This window comes from Pteropus vampyrus, unplaced genomic scaffold (genome assembly GCF_000151845.1).
Source record: "Pteropus vampyrus isolate Shadow unplaced genomic scaffold, Pvam_2.0 Scaffold137, whole genome shotgun sequence".
NCBI classification, from domain to species: domain Eukaryota; kingdom Metazoa; phylum Chordata; class Mammalia; order Chiroptera; family Pteropodidae; genus Pteropus; species Pteropus vampyrus.
The window spans coordinates 2276066-2295652 of NW_011888918.1; the positions used below are offsets into that span (position 1 = coordinate 2276066).

At 42.7% G+C, this 19587-nt stretch overlaps 1 protein-coding gene across 1 annotated transcript in view; it reads right to left on the minus strand.

The window, feature by feature from the left end:
* CACNA1C (calcium voltage-gated channel subunit alpha1 C) overlaps positions 1–19587 on the minus strand; it is a 614430-nt gene that overhangs the window by 176381 nt on the left and 418462 nt on the right. Inside the window, exons 6-7 of the mRNA XM_023535193.1 lie at positions 15260–15418; positions 8636–8832 (exon numbers count right to left, since the gene is read on the minus strand). Of these exons, the coding sequence (XP_023390961.1) occupies positions 8636–8832; positions 15260–15418 (356 nt within the window). The remainder of the gene's footprint in view (positions 1–8635; positions 8833–15259; positions 15419–19587) is intronic.

Below are 19587 nucleotides of genomic sequence, written 5' to 3' on the forward strand. Positions count from 1 at the left end.
GCTCCATGAGGATGGGCACTTTTGGTCTGTTTTGTTCACTGGTGTATCCCAAGTGCTTAGAACAATGCCTTGTACGTGACAGATGCTCAGTAAATGTTTGTTGAGTGAATTAATGGACTTGATATATACCAGGCACTGTGCTGTAAAGAGGAAGCCCTTGCTGGTAGGGGGGACAGTAAATTAAAGGCAATCATAATACAAGATGGTAAATGTAGTTGTAGAAGTAAACATACAGGGTTATAGAAGCCCAAAGCGGGCAGTGGCTGTATGAAGCAGAAGAAGCAAGGGCTAGGCCAGTCAGGACAGGGTAAATCTGGCACTGTGGGGCCACTGAGGGCACAAGGAGGACAAGAGTAGGCAGGAAGCCCAGACGCCAGGTGATCCTGTGATGGGGCTTTCCTAGAAACTTGGCAATTGTGAAAAATAGCCTACAGCTGTACAGCCATCATGGCTCTGGGACAGAGGATTTTCCCATAGGCCGACCACTAAAATATCCAGCAGAACAGCAGTTGTGCAGAGTGACAGGGCAGAGAGGTCCATGTGTGTCAGAGCCTGACCCCACCACAGGGAGCCTAGGAGCCTCCTTTAACCGGAAGATAATTATCTGAACCAAGGCTGCAAAGGACACCAAACCAGCAGGGGGAAGTCTAGTAAATGCCTTCAGTACCAGGAAGAGAAAAACAAAATGACACCAATATAAGAAGGGACAGGTTGGGTGAAATGAGATTAGGGAGGAGAAAGGTGTGGGAGCCATAGTGAGCTAGCCAACCACAGGCCACATAACAATGGCCACGCTGGCCATGTGATACCGGGGTCTGTATGTCACATTTTATTATGCGAACTGTGACATAACCCTTCCATTATTCTTGGCAGCAGTCTTGTTAGAGCCCATGATTGCTCAACAGTATTTACGGAGTGCCCGTTGTGTGTATGACATTGTGTTCTGTGCCACAGTGAAGGTGACGGGGCTGGAAACAGCCCTGAGATGTGAGAAGGCATCCACAGGGAGGCTTCTATGGAAACCTGGATCCAAGGTCACGTGAAGCCTTCGAGTGTCCTATCTCTCCTCTCTCAGATCAAATCCTGCCAATGAAGGTCAGAAGAGGTCCCTTCCTCTTTCCTAAGTTGGTGCTCTTTGCTCTTTTGGGAGGGTGGGGAAGTCAGGAAAAGCTGAAGAAAGCTGTGGGCTCCCACCAGAGAAAAGGCACAGGCACACAGCGCTGTGCACACAACCTCACAGGTGTGCTGGGCCTGTGGTGGACCAGCCAGCTTGTTGTGTGCTAACCCCAGGGAAGCGCTTCCCCAAGCATGGTTAGGGGGTCCAGAGCTGCAGAGGGGGTCTATTCTGAGCAAGTTCCCTTGCTCTGCCTGGATGGCAGACCTCCTCACCTTCCTCAAGACACAGCTGGGAACATGCAGTTCCAGGAAGAGATGACATGCTCAGTGCAGTTCACTGTTATAGAGCTGCCTCCAGAGCCTGGGCAGATGGTGAGTGGGAGGGAGGGCTGGTTGACTCTTTGAAATGAAATTTCTCCTGACTGCTCCTCATACCCCCTAAATTTTGTGAACACTCAACCTTGAAGAAAATATAGCCCTCCAGGCCACAAATCTCTGATGGGCCAACAACCCACGAGCCTTGATCTCCTTGGGCCCTTGTTTAGTTTGGGTGTTCTTTCCTCTGTGCCACACAAAAGGTGAGTGACTTCCATAATCACTGAAAACTTCAAATGGATGGAGCTACAGACCACATGACTCATAGATAGCTCATAGATAGCCTCGTGACACACCGATATCCCACAGCCAGGGACCATTTCCAGGAGACTCATAGTCTCCACCTAGCCCATGCTGTCCCATGTTTCTGCTTTGGTTTCTTCTTTGGCTGTGGGATAGTTCTTGCAGAGGTTCAAGACGAGGAGTAGGAGGTGAAGGGTAGGAGATGGGACAAGTGAGAGATTAGTGAGCTTCTGAGGTAGTCCTAAGACTACATCGCTCCCTCAGTAAGCAATGCTCAGCAGCCACCAAAGGGTGATTCTTTGGTCTGCCTGGCTCTGGCCTGAGAGGAAAGTGCTCCTTTTGTTTTCCCTCCTGCTTTCTCTTCTTTATTCTAGGCCACCTAATTTTGGAGGCAGACTGGGTAGATAGCACACAATGCTGGGTGGCTCTGAAGTAGGGCAATGCCTGGAGTGATGAGATTGATGTCTTAAATCAGCTGGAATGAAGCTATTAAGAAGAGAATGAATAAATACAGTCATATTTTCAAAAATTGACCCAGATGGCTGACACCCTTATTTAGAGGTGAAAAAAGGATAGGTCTTCTCTAACCATGAAAGCTAGATGTTTCTTAGGCTTGTAACAAAGGAAGCTTTGTGACTTTCCTAGGGGAGACATATGGAGAGGCATCTTGATGTTTACTATCTGTAGCACCAGGGTCTCCAGGCCCAAGAACTAACAGGATGACCCCTGCCTTTGCTGAAACACACACCTTTCTATTCCCAGAATCTGCGGACAAAGGGAACACTGAATGAAAAATACAGATCTTTCTGAAACCAATATCTAATTCCTTCAGAGGACCTCCAACCTTAAGCCAACATATGTTTTTTCCCCTGAAAAGAAAAGATGGGAGGAACACTTCTCAGCCCCTATTCTCTCAGGCTACTCTTGATCCTGATTTCCATGAGTTTTCAAGTTGTGGTACTTTCTTCTGTAAGGTTCATGGCATAGACACTGTGAATCTACAAAGATTGAACTGTTGCAGTGAATGCCAAGAGAGGCTGTCACTTGCCAACAAAGGCAGGAGGTGTAAACCCATAAAAGTCACAGTGCTTTACACGGAATGTCATTAGAGGACAGGGTTTGCTGCCAGTGCCCAGAGCAATGACTTGATAAATCTGTGACTCCTAATGACCTTTGTCACCTTACTTGCTGGGACATGGGGTGTCCACCCACGGGTCACTGAGTGAGTAGCAAGGCAGATAACAGGTCTCACCTGACTCCATTCTGTCCCTGCATCTACTTATTGTTCTGCACAGAAAACCCGTGAGCGCCTCAGGGCACAGTACAAAGCCTGGTTTGCATGGGAAAGATACTAATAGACTCTTAACACAGAGGAAGGCAAGCCAATAAAATTAGCTCTTCCATCTATGATCTATTTAAAAAATCCTTCAACTCAGGTGGGATCATGCACTGATGTCCTGGGGGAGGTTAGGAGCCATGGAGAGTGGCCCCAGGTATGACACCTGTGGAGGGGACAGTGACTCACAGCCTAAAAGACTTGCTTGTTTGTACTGAGTGACACTGGGCATGGGTAGGGTGTGATGCCCGTGACTACACCCCTGCATGTGGCCTTTCAGACACTTGGGTGACAGCACTCTGGGCAGCAGAGCTGTTTTGTAGGTCTGTTGAGAGAAGCTGAAACACAGTTCTTTCCAATCTCCCAAACTGTTTTAAGCTTGCTTTCCCAAGTGGAGGAGGCTTCTCTCGTGCTCATCATCCAACCTCAAGGCAGGCAAAAATCTCACCTCCTATTTTGTGCCACGCAATGCTCTCCATGCCCTCACTGAGTGTACTGACCTGTATTGCTAAGACACATTTCTTTGTGTCTCTTGTCTCTTCAATTAGATCCTAAACTCCTTGAAGGCAGGCCTTCTTCTCCTCCCCACCCACCTCGCCCCAGTCCCCACTCACTCCTGGGAGCATAAATGCTTAATAAACATGTTAAATTGAATTATTGAATAATGAGAACTCACCTAACACCAGTGAAATGAATAAAGTCTAATAAGTAAATAAATAAGAGCTCTGAGAGATGCTAATTCTCTTTCTTGATATGTTTATAAACCAATAGTTTATTGTTTAGTCAACAGGCTCTGTTTAAAGCTGGGTAAGTGGGTAGCATTCTAACTGAGGCAGATTAAAAGTTAAGGGTCACAGTGTCCCAAGCAGGACCTACCACTTTCTCTACTTTGGTATCTGTTAAAGAGCCCAGGATGCCATTTCTGGATTACTTGAAGATTTTTTTTCTCAGCTGTTCATTTTTCTGCTTTCTTGATGCCTTCAGAAACTCATTTTCTATATTCTATAGTGAAAAGAGGTAGCTTTTTGAATAAAATATAGAGTGGGGAAAAACAGGGTAAAATCTGAATTTGACCTGCTTGATGCAAAAGACCTTTGTCATAAACAAGGGATATTTCAGCAGCACCAAGAGCAGAGATGAGGAGCTTTTGTGTGTGTGTGTGTGTGTGCACGCGTGCATGAATAAGAGAGAGAGAATTTGGTAGCAATATCTTCTCAGCATGTCCAGACATACAGTAAGATGACAAGACAAAGTGTAGTGGTGAAAACTGACATGAAAAGTTAAAATGTTACACTTTTGTTCTCAAGGTCTCCTGCTGGACCAAAACAAATCCAGATATTATAGAAGACACTATTTGTGATTCTAAAAATATTTTCTTTATATAATTTCTCATTAAGTTTTCTTTCTAATCTTATTTTTAAGCTCAATTGCTAATTTTTATAAGTCAGTGCAAGACCTGGTCATGTAGAAACCAGTACAAGGGAGCAATAATTGGTGTTGAGAAGGTGATCCTGATGGTGGTAGGTTGGGGTAGGACGTGAGTCCAGGAAATCATAGACCAGAGTGCTTTACTATGCCACACAGTATGCAATATTTTAGGGGGCCCTGGATCAGAAAGGCATTGGGTGAGCAGAGGTCAATAGAATCCTCTTGATGAAGAATTATTCAGGCATCTAGATTCCTAAAGAGCTTGAAACACGTGTTCTTACATGGTGCCTGCTCCCACAGCTGCCTCCATTTCCCACAATTCTCACATGTGATCTTCTCTGGTGGTTCAGTGGCCATGTTCAGTGGCCATGCTATTCTGTTTCCCATAAGCATGGATGGAGCCATTTCAAGTGCTGGGCATGAAGTGAGCACTAAACGGATTATTGATGTTTATGCTACTTAATTATGATCTGGCTACAATGTGGAAAAGATAATACACAGAGTTTCAAACACCCTAGTCTGAGAAACATATAGATGATCTTGATCTAGCACCTTCTTATATGGGCCTAACCCATATAAGATAAACAGTCTTGAATCATATGCAGAAGGCTAGGGATGTTCCGTTTTAAAAAAATCTGAAAGTAGAACCGCAAACCAATGATAATGCCATACGACACTGGATTCTTTCTCTCTTGGTGTTTAACTGCTTCTCAAGAAGGCCAACATTTTTACTCGATTACCTCTCCCCACTTGTTTTTAAGAGGCATAGACATTCTGAGAGTAAACAGAGAGGCTTTGGTTTACGAAGCCGTTTCCCAAGGAAACCACACCTGGGTTTTGCCTTGGTTTCCAAATCCCTGTACCCTGTCATCTGCAGACCTCTAGAACACGGCACTAGGTACAAGAAACGTTTTAAGCTAATCATTTAGCTGATTGGGGCCTCCACCTAGTGTATGCCCAATAGCCTTAATAGCTGAGGAAATACTTAAGTTTTATTTAAGACTTGATTTTATCTTTAATTTGATTTTACTTAACTTTGATTTTACTTTTAGTCCATTAACTCTTCCTAATCATAACAATGGGATGAAATAATTGGTATCAGAGAAAAAGAGAAATACTCAATATTTTCCATAGCAGGAGGCAGCAGTCTGCTGTTTGCTACTGGCGACCTCCCAAGTCCTTTCTATCCCAGGCAATATTTAGTGATTGAATCAATTGCTTCTTCAGTACTCTGATGACCTATTTTCTCCCCAGGAACACCTAACTAGCTGTTTGGTGGTTCAGAATGAACCCAGCTCTGGGTTTCCATTCATTGCCATACTTGAAAATCTGGGTTGTTCCTTCCTGCATTCTCTAGACTTGTCCCTTGGACTTGAAGGGAAATGCATTCTTCTGAGTAGAAGATTCTACTTCAAATTCCATGGAAACTATCTCTCCAGACTGATTCAAATCCAGGGCATCAAAAAAGCACCATGCAGATTCAATAGGTTAGAATTCTAGGAGTTTTCAAACTCCAGCTTGAACATCAGAATCACCTGGGGAGCTTTTTCAAAATGCAGGTACTGGGGCCTAACTTTGCAGCTTCTAATTCAATGGCCTGGAGGGAAGTCTTGGCATGGTTATATTTAGAAATCTCCATGTTTTATACTAAAGCACATTGAGATTTGAGAGTCTGTGGGTTTAGAGATACAAGCCTAGAGGCAAGGAGGAGGAATGCTCAAGTTGGAGAAAGGAAGAGGGACAGATAGGAAGGAGGAGGAAAGAAATTGCCATAGAAAGGTCAATGTGATTAGAGAAATTGTCTGAAAGCAGGAGCATTGGGCTGGGAGGTGCTTCCATCATAGATACCCAAGTACAAGGCTCTGTTTCAGCTTTAGGTGTGTCTGTGTATGTGTGTGTGTGTGTGCACGTGCACACACACACACACACACACACACATACACAGACACACACACACAGCCATTTCAGACAGGTGCTGGGAAAATCAGAGAGAGAGAGAGAGAGAGACATGTCCCATGAGTCTGGGATTGTTTCTTCACCTCTGACACTTTTTCCATTTCCAGCCTGAGCTCTATAACATAAACCCCAGGGGAGAAAGCACAACACAGCTGCTGAAAATTGGTAGTTGCATTTGTGTGCTTCTTCTCATTCCCTACTCTGGCTGTCAGAATGACAGAATTTCTTTGGGTCACATCTGGCTGGTGGGGTATCAATGACTTGTGGTGGGGGAGAGGGAGGGAGTGATAAAAGAAGATCACAAACATACATCAGGGCCATCAGTAAAGTAAATTATACCTATTCCCCCCAACCCCACACCCATCCACCCACTGCCACCCTGCCCTCAATTTGCTGCCATGGAAGGCGTTTCCATAGCAACTTAAAGCATGGGTTTGAATCTCACATGATGAGGTTCCAAAGCACAGTTCCATACAGTCATACGTTCATGGCCCATGGGCAAAAACTGCTCATTTGCAGAATGGTGCCTTTATCCTTGGCTGGCTGGAGGGATCCACTCAAGGCACTAGGACCAGTTAGGACCACTTGGGAATTTGATCAGCTTTGCTAATGAAATAAATTTGCCTAAGTATAATAAGTTCAATTCCCTCTCTGTACAAATTATTTAAAATCAGTTCTTATTCATTTCAGTTTGAAGGAGGGGTGATGTGATTTAACGTGACTTTATTGAGCATAAAGGATACTTCTTTTGAAATATCACAACACAGCAACTCTTTCGTGTCCCAGGCTCGTTGTACCATCGTTACCTAGTTTGGATTTAGTGTGTTTCCCTAGACCGAGCTCTCAGTCTGAACTGGATGTTTTTTATGTCTGAATCCTCAGTACCTAAGAGCACCCCCGGCATGCAAAGAATGCTCAATAAATGTTTGCTAGGTACAAGGTACTCAGGCAAGTTCCAAGTAGTCATTTGAGTACAAATTTCATAGCAATTTTAGCATGTCGACTATAACATAAAAACCCAGAAAGAAGGTTTTTGAGTCAATAGAACATGGTGCTTAGAAATCCCCTGTATCACATCTCTATGTTGTTACAAAACTTTTCTGATTCAGTAGGAAGTCAACACCTCTCACAGCACTAGTTCCTTTCCATCTGGCAGCTCCGCTGGTGGTAAGGCATTCCACTTCCTCTCACTCTCTCCTGCTTTGTGTGTAGAGACTGTTCCTGAAGCAGGCTCTTATATTGTTTTCAGGATGGTCAGATAAATTTGACTATTTGCAAAATGCTGGGTGAAATGGTATTTTCAAGAATGGCAACAAGCATTTTTTCCCCAAATGCTAGAGAACAACATTGGATCCTGGCAAATCATTTCTCATGCTGAAGTAGGAGATACTACACAGAATTATGTTTTTCTTTTGGAGTTTTTACAAATAATAGACTTGACTCTGCCAAAATGGAGACAGCTCAAAAATGGTGTGTCTATTTGCCTATGGGACAAGCTGTACAAAAATCTGGCATGTCAGCAGCTCAAAGGTTGGCAAAGTAGTGTTGGCTGCTGGATAATAAAAGGGGCATCTTTAAAGTAAAAGACTTACTGTTGATTGGTTGACACTTAACTATTACTTCTAAATATGAATCACATAAACAGTAGAGTGTTTTGTTAGCAGTGAAAAAACAGCAATGTATTTGATGGACTATTTGATGGATAAAGTGAGATTAACATGAGAAATAAAAACATAATAGCATGCCGTAATACTATACAATTCAATAAAAATAGTTTCTTTTTAGATGACCAGGCCTGACTTTCCTTTTTAGCCCTAAAAATTAATAACTGCGTCCTCTAGCTCTCTTCTGGGGACAGAAACAAGACAAGGATAAGAACAGAAGAAACCCCACAGTGGGAGAGGAGGGAATGGAATCCTCAGAGCATCGGCGGCATGCCAGTGCTTCTCACTACAGTAGGACACACTAAAAGACAGCATTTCTCTTAGGCTGGTGGGCAGAGAGAGACTCATTAGGGTGAACATTTCATGCTTTGTTTCTCAGAAAAGACCTGGAAGAAATCAAAGACATTCATCAACCTCTCCACCAAAATCATGTTTGGGGTGGATGAACAAGGAAGATGTTGAGGGAAGGCTCGCAGCTTTCTGGACTCCCTGCCTCTATCCATCTCGAGCTACGTACCCAGTACAGCACGTCTGTCCAGCCCTCCATGGTGATGCACTGGAACACTGTCAACATGGCGAAGGCAAAGTTGTCGAAGTTGGTGATGCCGTGCTTGGGCCCGTCCCACCCGGGCTTGCACACAGTACCATTCTGGCACTGCCGCCCGTGGCCTGTTTCCAGAGCACAAGGGGAAGGATCATCTTCTGCTGGAACATCTTAAATGGCCAGAGGAAAAGAGAAGGAAGCAGAAGGGAGGGAAAGAAAGAAGGAGAGAGGAGTTAGAGAGGAAAGTGATAGGATAAGGTTGATGTAATAAGCAAAACAGCCACAGCAACAATAATGTAGAACAAATTTTCATTAGTTCCCCTTATGTGAATTAAAAAACATAAGTAACTAGTATTTATTTAGGGCTGATATTGATTTAGAAAGTCAGTACTTTCAACTAATTGTTATAAAACCATATTTTAAGCCCAGTAATTGATTTCAAAGACGGTAGAGTTATTGCACATTCTGTTGTAATATATCAGCATCACGGTCAAGTGGCCAATGAAAGAAAATGATGGCAATGCAACTACTTTGAGTGGAAAATGACAGAAAATCCACATTTCCTTTTTTTGATGGTAAAGTAACTATGAACGTTTCCCTTGTAATACCAGAGTTTAGAGTGAGGGTAATATTGGTTGGATGACTCTTTCACATAATTAGCCAACAGACCCCATCCAGAAGCACTTTCTGACTATATGATACATTACGTGATACATTACCAGGGATGCAAAACACTCTGTAGTGGAAGCCTTATAGAGATGAAGGATAGAAATAAATTCTGACTGTAGGGGAAAAGTATCAACTGCAGCAGTCTTTATTACAACCCCTGAGCACAAGTACCACTGACTGATGCAGGTCTTGTGGAACCTGGAAGCACTGCCCTTTGCTCTCTGGCATTACTACCTTTCAGAAGAAAAGAATCATTTTCTGAACTCTACTCGAGACAGAATGGCAGTGGGTGACAGGGAGAACATTTGATAGGTATCAATGGGGCTTTTTCAGGAAACAGTATAACATATCTACTGTGCCTGGAGACAGTACTTGGGCTAATTCTACATGCTGGGAAGAGCTACTAAAAAATTAATGAGTTGAGATGAGGTTTATATTTTTGGTGTGGAGATCATTAGTAAATTTAAATAAGACTTGACTGATCTAAGAATTTCTATTACGGTAAAATACTGAGAAAGTCTTGGCCCCAGCTGTGGAAGCTAATAGTGTAGAAATCACAGAAGTCTGTGAAATTAAGGACATTGTCTCATGCTTATAGAAAGTAACAGTAATAAACAGGATAGACCTTAGTTTTAACAAACAAATGCTTGCCTCTAACAACAGTGAAAACATGGCCTCTGAGAGAGAATTTGCTTGTAATTCTTCATCAAGAGATATTTTCTTGTTTCACATGTATCAAAACATTCACAAGTATCTAGTATTTCTGTACTAAAGACTGTTGGTTGTTTCTCAGTTTGTGGCTTCAAATTTAAAACTTCACTCCCAAGAGGAAGACAGGAAGAGAAACAATAATCTTTAACTAAGGGATAATTCTTAGGAGAATGGAGTTAAGCAGCATGGCTGAAAATATATGCAGGATTGTATCTTCTTGGCTTTTTTCTTTTACGCTCTCTTTTTAACAGCTTTATTGAAATATAATTTACATGTCTTACAATCCATGAATGTAAATGTACAGCTAAATTATTTTTAGTAAATTTATATAGTCGTACAGCCATCACTACGATCCATTTTAAAACATTTCCATCACCCTCCAAAATTCTCGCGTGCCTGTTTGCAGGCAATCCCTGCTCCTGTCCCCAGCCCCTTAGCAACCAGAGCTGCATTCTGTCTCTAGAGCTTTGCCTTTCTAGAAATTTCACATAAATTGAATAAAATATGTGGCTTTTCGCATCCATCTTCTTTCACTTTGCATGATATTTTTGAGGTCCATCCATGTTGTTGCACATATCAGTATAGTCTGTTCTTTCTTATTGCTGAGCTATACATTTCATTGTCTGTTTATCTCTTCACCAGCTGATGGACATTTGGGTTGTTTCCAGGTTTGGATTATTGTGAATAGTGCTGCTTCTCAGCTTATTTTTGGCCTAGTACTTCAGGTTGTATGTGGGCTTTGTGCATAACCAAGGTGTAAAGGCCTACATCACTGGTTCCTGAGCTGTGTGAGGGAATGACAGTGTCTGTACCATTTCCTGACTCCGGGTGCTAGCTCCCAGGAGGGCTCCATTCATGTAGCTAAACTTTAGCCAAATTTTTGTGACTTTTGAAATCTTTGGATATTCGAATGTGAGCTTAAACAATGGGAGCCTATAAAAGGTGGGAAATTAAAAAATGAATCCCAAACCTAAAGAATTTTTAAAAAAGTGGATAAGTACCTAAAAATTTGAGAGTTGAGAGACTGGAAAACCAAGAACCAAATAGATCATAAATTTTGTTGGGTTCTCAGCTGTTCTAATGATGGCTATCTAGAGAGATGTGGTCAGTCACTGTGATAGAAGTGCTGGAATAATATAAAAGATGGGACAAAAAGAGAAGGTGAAAAAAACAGAGGGAAAATTTGCATTTCTTTTTCACTTGTTTTGCTTTCTAGTGCAAAAACGATGCTATTAATCTTTGTATTGTGACTGCTAATCTGACAGCTCTCCCTGCATTCTCAATTCCTGAAACAGGCAGAAATAAGGAAAAAGTGCAGGTTGCTAGAGTGAGTTCTGAGTGTCCTCAAGGAAGAAAAACCCATTTTGGGGTTTTACAAATATATGTTGAAAATAAAATGGCATCAAGGGGAAGTGATCCCATTAATAAAAGAGAAAGGGATGAGATTCAGAAAGATTATCTAAAGGCTCAAGGGCCACTCTGCTATTTTAAATTAAATCCATCTTGAACAACAATAAAAAAAAATTTGAGAACAATTAAGAAGTAGTGATGATCTGGTAAAAATAGGTATCTATAAAAAGCACTAAAAGGAACACTTGAAAAATATGAACACATGCAAATCAGCAGGTCCTTGTGACATGAACTGGAGGGTGAGGGGAAATTAGTTCTAATGTGAAAATGTGTTGGTGCAGAGTCATGAAGTCCCAGGGGGAAAGTGGAAACATAAAGTAGGAGGAAGGAACAAAGCAACGTGGACCTTATGTTTTAAACAGAAGTAAAGAGGGGTAAGGTCATTCTGGAAAGTCCAAATTAACTCTGCGGTGAAATAGTGGAGGCAAAATTAGGAGAGATTTTAGAAATGCAGTCAATACCAACAAGACCATGAAATCCTGGGAAGAGAGCCAGTTAGGGGTTCCAAGGAGAAATACCAAAGACCAAATAAATTACTTTTTAGGACCCAACTTTAAGGAATGAATTGAATGAAAGTGATTTCATTTCTAGGTTTTAGCCAACCCATTCTTTGCCAGTCTCAGGGGTAATTATTGTGCTTGGGAGAGCTATTCAGAGTGACCTGGCTGGGAGCACCATCAAACAGATGGGACAACCAGAAACAAAAGGTACTGGCATATGGTGATGTGGAAGATCGAGGAAGGTGCCTTCCAGATGCCTTGGGGGTTGGGGAAACATTGACTCTTTTGAGACCACCTCTCCAGGGAACTGGAAAGGCAGCCTAGAGGCAGAATAATGGTTCACCTGGCCAGTTCCAGAGATTTTTAAAATAGATTTTATAGGAAACATGGATTAAAATACAATATATTCTAAAATACAGGCACATAACATTCAGTCTGAAAAATAATCTCAAAGTGTAAAAAGAAGAATTTGATGTAAATTCCATTAAAAATTCTAAGAAGGGCTCACAAGCAATTTTGTATCATGTAAGTTTGCAGACAAATATGGTAATTCAATCCAAAGCCTGAAATTAAAAAAAAAAAAAATTACCCATTCCAAAGGTGGTACAAAACTCTCCAAAACACGTGGAGACTGGTTTCAAAGACTACTGTTCTGGTCTTCTACTCAGTGGCTGCATTGAGTATGTCCAGATTCCTATACATTTTTTTCTCCTCATCAGTATTAGTCACTGTGTGGGTGGAAGAGGCCTTGATGACAGCTGTATTGTGTTCTGTTGGGTAATGGAGTGGGTCCCTGGATTGTCATCAGATGTCAGGTTCAGGAAGGAGGAGATAAGTGAATTGCAGTGTTGAGAGGAAAGGCTTCCGCAGCCAAGTGTCCTTGGTCTCTCTTCCCAGCAGCGAGTCTGGTTCTACACAGAGAATGAGGTCACCTTCCTGGTGGAACTGGCATGGCTCCTCTCTCTGGAACACTTCTCTCGGCGTCTGTCCTCTGACACCATGGCTCCCAGAGCTGATGGTCATTTCCATGATGGGAGCCACCTTCCCTTCTGAACTTGCGGGGTGAAGGTAAAACCCACAATATAAGTAATCTGATGTGCCTTTTGGTGGGAAGCAGGCGACCTCCCAGATACTTTTCCTGGTCCTATTTACCATCAGAGATGGACAATAATATGGTCCTAAATTGGACACTGCAATTGGTGAGGCCAGTTCTGGTCTTTATTCTAAAAGTAGGGAGGCTACTTAAACTTTTATCAGGCCCGACGTGGCTGTTTCACCAGACCGTCCAGCTATGACATGGAAGAGAGTGTCTTATCCTGTGTCTAAGGCCTCAACGAAGCCCACTGACTTCCAACCAATGTTCAAGGTTGCTTGTTAGCATAGGCCCTTAGAGGATCCTACCACCAGTAGGAAACACACTTTTGCTATTTTCCCAGCAGGATGATAGAAGCCATGTGCAGTTTTGGGAACAGTGGTCCTTCGCTAAGTGGTTCACAGACGCTGGGTCACAGGGCAGGATTGCCATCTGTGGCTCCATGGCAGAATTCCACCATTTCACTCTCCCCCACTTGGTATGCTGTTGGTGAGAGCCACACTTTCACCCCCACTGCTGAATGGATGGGGGTCTTTGAGACTCAACATCCCAGTGACTGCCTAAGGAGTTTGGGTCAAACGGATCATTGATCACTTTGATACAACTGCATAAACTTTAGATACACTATAGCCAGCTCTTCAGCAGGACTTAGAATGAGCTCCAACAAAGCCACACAATTAAATTTATAGGTTTGAAGCTAGCTACAGATCCAAGTGTACATAAAGATTTTGAATTCAAGGGAAAATATTATTTATTGTATTATTTAGTATTTATTTAAGCAAGTCCTAGAACCTCAGAATTTCAGCTAAAGGCAAGACCGGTTTGTTCCAATATTAAAGAGTTTCTATTTTTTAACATGATAGTTTATTTTATACAATTACGACTCACGTAATTTGGAAATTCTCTCTAGAGTGGAAAAAATGGTCTTTTCTTAAACAGACTCTTCATCAAAAAAGGAAAAACAACAGTGTGAGTCTGTGATTATAGGTTTATAGCTTTTGTTCGTTTATTTGAGACAGTGGCCATGTGGCAGTGTCCTAGATATCTTTCAAATACCCAATATATCCAGTCAAATCAGATCACCCGTATCGGGTAACCCATTTTGGTTTCTGAATACGAATAACCCATTTCACTCTTCATTGTATTTATGCTGTCCCCCGTCAGCTTCCCAAAGCAAGAGGGGTCAAATTGAGTTTAATTCCTGGGCTGAGTGGAAATGAGAAGCAATAGATGGAGAGAAATGAGGTATCTTTTAATGCTTCAGACCTGCTCCCCTTTCTTCGCCAAGATGCCGAAAACTGATGAAAGATGTTCTTTGAAGAAAAAAATCACACAAATTTGACATTGCTAACCCCTTTGGGGGAATATTTTTTTCAAAAAGCCTTCTCAATTTCTGTTTAAATGTTTTTTTTAAAGGTCGAGCTGAGATTTTAGTAACTTAACATAGCAGTTTGCAGCATATTCCATAAGCCAAACTCTAGACCTACTCAAGGAAGCGCTTAATGAGCCAGCATTGCTTATTAAATATATCAATTTATGGAAGGAACATGGAGAGAGGTCTCTAAAAGAAAGGACTGCGAAGTCATGAGGTAGAGCAAAACCTCCTTGAGGAAAAGAAGTTTCACTGCTGGCAAGGAGGTGATTCCATGCCCGCTACCTCATCCTACCCTGAGATAGGGGCCAGTGGTTCTGCCTATGAATGGAGAAGCAGAAAACATTAAGAGCAGAGAAGTTGGGGTCAGCGCCTAAGGATGAAAAGAACCCAACGTCATGATGGGAGAGCCTGCTGGCTACAGGCTAAGCTGCTTTCCTGAAAGGGCTTCTCATGACAAGCAACACTAAAGGATTAATGGAGCGAAGATCCACACAGTCACTAGGTTAGTTCTGATTCTTAAATTAAAATATTCAAGGTTGGCTAAGTGATGTTTCTCGAATTGTACAGCTCATTTAAACAGTGTTTTAATAATGCTGGACAAAGTTTGCATTTTACATACTTTTAACAGAGATCTGTTTTAGTAAAAACAAAACTACTGAGAGAAAGAGAATAGTAATCTCTGCCTCTTACTTAACCATGGTATGGAAACATGAGCACTGGAATAAAGGGGGCCTACCCAGCACCCCTGCTCATATGGTGGCAGTGTACCCAGCTGGATGGAAAGTCGTGATGAGACAGTGAAGCTTCTCGAGAGGTGGCCACTCAGTGTCTTCCCTTACCTGCTATACCCTCCTGATTGTAGCAGGTCTTATGCATCTTCCCCATGAAGAGCTCCAGGCCGATGATAGCATAGATGATGATGACAAACAGCACTAGCAGGGCGATATGCAGCAGGGGGACCATGGCCTTGATGATGGAATTCAGGACCACCTGGAGACCTACAACGACAAATGATAGTAATAATAGTGAGAACATCCACATCAACGTGCTGTCTTTGATCTACGTGCTGTCTTTGATGCCATACTGACACAATCTCGTGCAATCTTCTTAGCACCTCTACCAGTAATATATCACGAGCTCCATTTTTTAGATGAAGAAACTGAGTGACAGAGTGGGAATCTAAATTGAGGTTGGCCTGACTCCAAATCTCTCTTGGAGGTACATCCAAATGAAAGGACTGGCAGAGGCTATACTTCCAAGGGGAAGAACATGTTGTTTCATCCAGAACTACCCAATTTTCTAATATCCCATCTTAGAGACAACTTAGCATCTTTTTCTCTACATTTTATTATAGACAGGGCTTGCTTTTACTAGAGCCAGCCATGCAAAGACTTATTGGTTACTCAAGAGCCTATGGCTGACCCATATGCTATAAAACAAATCAGCCTGGTTGTACAGCATCAGGGAGGGTGAGACTTCCTTTGCTGAAACTGACACATACTCCCAGGATATACCTGGGTAGTGTGACCTGTGTGAGAGGTCTGAGGAAATAGCTCTGAAAGCATCTTCTCTGGATTGCATGAATGGACCTCTCTTTCTACAGATTTCTGACTAGGCCACCTTCCCTTAGCATCTGAGTCTGAAGAATATGAGAGTCTTCCATTCAAAAACTGCATTGAAGGGAGTTGGTGCTTAATGGGTACGGAATTTCAGTTTGGGAAGATAAAAAAAGTTCTAGAGATGGATGGTGGTGGTGGTTGCACAATGTGAATGTACTTAGTGCCACTGAACTGTACCATTAAAAATGGTTAAAATGGTAAATTTTGATATGTATATATGACAATAAAAAAAATTTAAAGTACCTAGATCTCTTCAGGAAAAAAAAAGAGTAAATGATAAACCTTATTTAGCCCATAGGTCTTGTCAGTGCACCCCAAATGTCTGCAAGTCTCTACTGTTGTCTTATGGGAAGGAGGACCCCCTTACTCATAAACTCAACTATAAATAACACACCAAGAAAGTTTCCTGTTTAAAGGAGATGTCGCAAGCTTTCATTTACAAGTGGTGGAGAGAGAGGTAGTCACTAGCAAGTCACCCCAGATTACCCCTAGTCTCAAGAAAGCTTTCTGTCAACAGTGAGCACACCAAGTCTTCATATCCTAAGAGAGATGTGGGGGAAGGGCAGCAGTGCAGAAAATCTTCTTGGGGGCCACCTTTGACATGCATACGACAGGATGCCTGCCTCTGAGCTACACCACATAGGGCACGTTTAGTGCTGCTGTCTGACTTACTCACCACAGATATCCTTCTAGTTCTCTGTGTATCAGGAGCTTCATCTTTGTATTCACCCACTGCCTTCTGCCCTGGGTAAACAAAGGCTGGGTCACCCTCTCCCCAGACCTCAGGGCAGTAACTGGCACTTTGTGATCTGGTGGAGTGGCTTTCACAAGGCTAATTAGAAGAATTCTCCCCAGCTATTAAGCCAAGCTGGGCAGAGAAAAATAAATAAATAAAGGAAGGAAGAGAAGAGCTAGAATAATTTTACCTGCGAATTAATGAGAGTGCTTTGCAGCCTCCCATTAGAACAAGATGTTTTCAGATCCAAATGATTCCATTAATTAGCAAGTTGTACACACATTAGTGTTAAAGTATGCGAAGCCACGAGAAAGTTGAAAACTGAACTGCAAAGCAGGTTTCAGAGGTGTCTGCTGTGGGGAGAATGCACTAAGTGCTGCTTGCAGAAGAGGGAGAGAAACCCCTGAATCCGGGCTCCACAGGCCACGAGAGAGCTTTGTCATTAGGCCTTCAGTGCCACTGTCTCAGACGGCAATAAAATGGTGGGAGACACAGGATGGGAAACTCTCCTCTATGCCACAGCCAGAAGGTCTGCTCTTAGGATGAAGATCAGAATCTTTCTCATGCCCAATGAGGCCCCGTGGAGTCCGGCTGGTCCCCCTTTCCACCCACTTCCATCCTCTGTCCTTCACTCTCTGGACTCCTAGCCAAACAGCTTTTCTTTTGGACTTAAATATGCCATACTTCCTCCTACCAACCAGCCGTCAGAAATGTTATTGCCTTGCTGGAACACTTCTCCTTAGTTCCCTCCTACTTACCCTTTGGCTCTCAGCCCAAGCATCTCTCTTCCTGGGGATCCTTCCCCAGGCTCCCAGAACAGAGAAGTTTCCTTTCTTATATGTCTTCTTAGAACTGCTTCCTCTCCTTTGGAACATTAGTCTCAGTTTGGAATTGTATGTTCATTAAGTGCTTTTAAAAAATTCTCATCTGTCTCTCACGCCGGGTTGAGTTTTGTGAAGATAGGCACTGTCCTTTTCACCATTTTATGGCTAAGACCTGGCTTGGTGCTTAGCACATGGTGGGCACTCAGTAAGTGTTTACTGAAGGAGTAACACACAATCTAAGTAAATGCTGCTGCTGTCATGGAGCACTGGGGGGCTTTGCTACAAGTCTGCTGGGCAGGTAGGGATGTGAATGGCCGGGGAGTTTCTGGGGCCTGCAGACCCAGGCAAAGACTACTGAGCAGGATGCAAAGAGGCCAAAAGGAAGTCAAAGAAGTCTTGGGGCTCTTTTCAGCAGGGATGCCACGGAATTCTTAAATAATACTCTGTTCCCCTGTCCTGGTCTCGGCTGGTGGCCTCACTAGCCACCTGAGCACCCAGGCCAGATGATCCCCTAGACTCCTCCCTCCAACCAGTGACCAAGTTCTGCCAGTTTGAGTCTGAAGTATTTTAGACAAGTATAAATTATTTTTACTATATAAATAACATATGCTAAATATAGAGGAAATGGAAAATACTTATTATAGAAAATTGGAAAACATAGAGAAACAAAAAGGAGAGAGAAATCACCCATTATCCCATCACCCAGACATAACCACAGTTACCCTGTTGATATATATTTTGGACATTTGGTCCATGACTCGTTTTCCTCCTCTCTATCTCCTTGGTGTTTGTCATTCCATTAACTGATCCCCCTACATTCAGTTTTGCCCAATCTTCACTCTCTACTAAAGCACAAATTGGAGTGTGTCACTTCCCTACTCAAGTTCTCTGATGACTCCCCATCGCCGACAAGTAATACTCACCTGTTTCCTGTCACAGCCTGATCACATCTGATTCCAGTTTTCACTTTAATTCCAGCAATATACCAAACTGTCTGAACTTTTGTGGCTTCAACCCTCCCTATTTCAGCATGAGTTGTTCCCTCTACCTAGAATGTCATTCCTTGCCTAAGAGCTCCTGGAGCCTCATCTTATCTTTGCATCAATACAGTGTAGTGACTTGATGCACATAGAACTAAATCTCATTTGTAAGCACAGGTTGCCTTCAGAACATAAACCACAATGATGAAGGAATTTGAAACTATGTCATTCAATGATCTTTAGAAGGCAAAGACAAAACTCGTGGAATGAGCAAACGCACAGGCAGAGAGGGTAAAAGCAATGAATTTCATGTGACTTAAACTGCGATTTTGAGGAAGAGGAATTAGATGAATTCTGCATGACCATAGGATGGAACTAGGAACAACTAGGAAGTAGTCAGAACTGATTTAGGTTCAACACAAATAAAAACCGTCCACAAAACAGACCTATGCTTTAAGAGCTAGTAGGCTCCCCCTCCTCATGGGTATTCAAGCATTGACTAAACAAGCTCTTGGAGGAGAGATACCTTGGTGGGGATTCAGTCATTGGGTAAAGGATTGTCCTGGCACACCAAAGCCTCTTACACCCTCGTTTACATGTTCTGAAGATTTACTGTGGGTCATGTGCAGCTCTCAACATTCTACTTGGATAATTCCATTTCCTCCTGGTAACAACTCTGTGAAGTAGATACTATTATTAACCATATTTTACAGATAAGAGGAGTGAGTCTTAGAGATGTTCAATGGCCAATCCATGGTTATACAACTGGTAACTGGTGGCATGGAGTTTAGCACCAGGTGGCCTGGCTCCAGAGCCTGTGGGCTTCACCACTGTGCTAAATGCCTCCCCATATCCTATAGACTGTGGCTCTCAGCCTCATGATCTGTGTCTACAAAGCAGTAACACATGCTCCCAACATCTGCCAGGAAAGTGCAGGAGCCTAGTCCCTGCTTCCAGGGGAGCCTAGATGTTTCCAAGGCTAGTCTCAGGAAAGGCATCTAGTTTCTG